The 3,494-nt window shown below is 43.6% G+C and overlaps 1 protein-coding gene across 2 annotated transcripts in view; it reads right to left on the reverse strand.

The window, feature by feature from the left end:
* Positions 1-3,494, reverse strand: part of LAMB1 (laminin subunit beta 1) — a 96,374-nt gene that overhangs the window by 78,330 nt on the left and 14,550 nt on the right. For both annotated transcript variants that reach the window (XM_017546834.2, XM_017546835.2), the window contains 2 exons: positions 675-863; positions 522-585 (listed from right to left, as the gene is read on the reverse strand). In XM_017546834.2, the coding sequence (XP_017402323.1) occupies positions 522-585; positions 675-863 (253 nt within the window). The remainder of the gene's footprint in view (positions 1-521; positions 586-674; positions 864-3,494) is intronic.

A 3,494-nucleotide genomic window follows, 5' to 3' on the forward strand; every position in this document is an offset into this window, starting at 1 on the left:
AAAAAAAAAAAAAATTAGTTGAGCATGGTGGCATGCGCCTGTTGTCCCAGTTGCTCCGGAGGCTGAGGCAGGAGAATCGTTTGAACCTAGGAGGTGGAGGTTTCAGTGAGCTGAGATAGTGCCACTGCACTCCAGTCTGGGCGACAGAGCGGGACTCCATCTAAAAAAAAAAAACCAAAAACCAAAAAACTTTTATTTGGGCCAGGTGCAGTGGCTCATGCCTGTAATCTCAGCACTTTGGGAGGCTTAGGTGGGTGGATCACCTGAGATTGGGAGTTCGAGACCAGACTGACCATCATGGAGAAACCCTGTCTCTACTAAAAACACAAAATTAGCCGGGCGTAGTGGCGCATGTCTGTAATCCCAGCTACTCAGGAGGGTGAGGCAGGAGAATCACTTGAACCCGGGAGGCAGAGGCTGTGGTGAGTCGAGATCGTGCCATTGCACTCCAGCCTGGGCAACAAGAGCGAAACTCCGTCTCAAAAAAGTAAAACAAACTTTTTATTTCAAAATGAACTTACTCTGTATCTTTGGGCTATACGGATCTTCTATTTTGAAAGCAGGATCTAAAGCACGAAATATCACCTAAAAATGGAAACAAGAGTAATTGGTATTTTTGCAATAATCAAAAAGTAGATTTGCAAGTAGAATGTAAAACAGAGAAGCAAACAAACCTCTCCTTCGGTTGAGGGTTCAATGTCAGAATATCGGGAATCACAAATTATGTCATCGACTTTTTTCATGGGGCCAGTTGAAATGCCAGGAAACGAGGCCTCACAGTCATAGGCGAAGTATCTATACACACCCCAGGTTTTCCCAAAGTCGGACGATCGTTCTATCAGCATAGCAGCTGGACGGAATGTCTAAAGGCAGGAGCAAAAATCTCATTTGATGTTTTCTATTGATAGTCTGTTTTGGTTTTTTTTAATCTCAGGTAAAAACGTCTCTCCACTGCATGCCACAAACTCGGACTGCAGGTGGTTTGTATTTCAGATTGTGGCTGGATTTCAAATAATTCAAGTTGCTCTGTGGAGCCTCTTCTTGCAAGGAAAGTGTCTAGTGTCTAACGTGCACTTTTCTCCACCCTACTGGGTAAGTAAACTGCTTCTCTGTAGAAGCTGATTATATACAGGCCTAAATAGCAAACACCATGTCCACTGTAATATGAGTGGCAAGTCTGCATGCTTGTTCCTTCATTCGTTCATTTAGTCATTCAGTAAATGTATGACTACCTCCTTAGTACCAGCCAGTGGCCTATATGCTGTCTATATGCTATACACAGTCCAATGAGGTACAGCTGCGGGTGTCAATCATTTGCAATATGCTATGTCAACCACCACAAAAGGGTCACATGCACAACATGGATGAACCTTGAAATAAGTGAAGTAAGCCACACAAAAGGACAAATATCATGATTCCACTTGTATGAAATATCTAGAATTGATTAAGTAAACAGAGGCAAAGTGGATTTGAAGTTACCAGGAGCTGGGCAGAGGGGCAATGGCCAAAGAATTTCTGTTTGGGGTGATGAAAAAGTTCTGGAAATAGTCTTAATGGTTGCTCAACATTATGAATATACCTAACACCACTGAATTACACACTTGAAAATGGTTAAAATGCATATTTTGCTGCCAAGAAAAATTAAAGGAATACTTTATAGAAAAGAAGGCATCATAATCTTTTTTTGTGTTTTTTTTTGTTGTTGTTGAGATGGAGTCTTGCTCTGTCAACCACAGTGGAGTGCAGTGGTGCGATCTTGGCTCACTGCAACTCTGCCTTTCCGGGTTCAAGTGATTCTCGTGTCTCAGCCTCCGAAGTAGCTGGGGTTACAGGCATGCACCACCACACCCTGCTAATTTTTGTTTTTTTAGACGAGATGGGGTTTCACCATGTTGGCCAGGCTGGTTTCGAACTCTTGACCTCAGGTAATCCACCCCCTCGGTCTCCCAAGGTGCTGGGGTTACAAGTGTGAGCCACCACACCCAGGCCAAATTGGATCTTAAAAGGGCAACAAGGTTTTTTTCCAGGCAGTGGGTGGAGGTGGCTGCACATGGCAGAAGAGATTAGCTGGGGCAAGGTAAGGAGGAATTGCCATGCTAAGGGACTTAGCTTTTTGCAATGAAAAGGGAAAGCTAAAAAGTTTAAGTGAACAAATGAAATGATCATATTGCACGGTAGAAAAATAATTCTTATGGTAGAGTTACTGAACATGGACAATACAAAACACAAGGAAACCAAGTGAAAGAAAAAAGATAAAGGTTTTAACTTGAGAAATTACAATGTAGATAGAAAGGGATGAAATTGACCACTGAAAACTTAGTGAAGAAGACTATATTGAATTACACTTGGTGACCAAGTAGATCTCAGTGGAACAGGCAGGTGAGGAAAGAAATGCAGGCACCTGAACTTGGGTAGCGAGGCAGATGTGTTGCCAATGACAACAATATGGAAGAGGCGTGAAAGCATTAGGTTGTGGGCTCATCAGTCACGTGTGCGACGTCCATGTGGAGATACCCATCAGACACTTGGAAAAAGTGGTCTGGCATTCAGCTGCAAAAATGGAGCTTGAAACATGAATTTGGGAGTGACTGCACACACATATTTGAAAACTCCAAGTATATGATGTCTCAAAAGAGAAAAGGAATGGCCAAGATAAAGAGAGCCCAAGTCTGTGCTCCAAAATAATGTATCAACCAGACAACGAAAACAGAGTGGTGCCCGTAATATTCATTATTTACTTTTACACTTTATCATTTAAGCTGATTTGTGTTTCTGTAAAATTCATATGTTGAAGACCTAACTCCATACTTCAGGTCACTATATGTGAAGATGGGCTCTTTAAAGAGGTAATTAAGGTTAAATGAGGTCATGAGGGTGGGCTCTAATCATCCTATGACTGGTGCTCCCATAAGAAGAGATTAGGAAACACACATGCACAGAAGGAAGACTATGTGAGGACACAGGGAGAAGACAGTCATCCCAAACCAAGGGGAGGGGCCTCGGCAGAAACCAACCCTGCCAACACCTGACCCTGAACTTCCCAGACTATAGAACTGTGAGAATATGCATTTCTTTTGTGTGAGCCCCCCAGTCCTGTGACGCTTTGTGATGGCATCCCTAGGAAACCAATGCACCCTCACGACACATTAGTCTGACAAATGAGCAAACTGAAGCTTGGAGACATTGACTTGCTAGTTATAGGCAGAGCTTAGATTCAAATCCAGGCCTATCTTTCTCCCTCTCTGGTTAAAGGCTTAGGAGAAGACTGAAAAATGGGTATTGGGGAGGAAAGAGAAAAAAGGCAGTCTTCTGAAGCCAAGGCAGGAGGGAGATTTAGGAGAGTGTGGACAACAGCGTCAACTGGAAGTAAAAGATGAAGCAGAGGCCGGGCGCGGTGGCTCAAGCCTGTAATCCCAGCACTTTGGGAGGCCGAGGCGGGTGGATCACGAGGTCAAGAGATCGAGACCATCCTGGTCAACACGGTGAAACCCCGT

The sequence above is a fragment of the Cebus imitator genome, unplaced genomic scaffold, assembly GCF_001604975.1.
Source record: "Cebus imitator isolate Cc_AM_T3 unplaced genomic scaffold, Cebus_imitator-1.0 Scaffold192, whole genome shotgun sequence".
NCBI lineage: Eukaryota > Metazoa > Chordata > Mammalia > Primates > Cebidae > Cebus > Cebus imitator.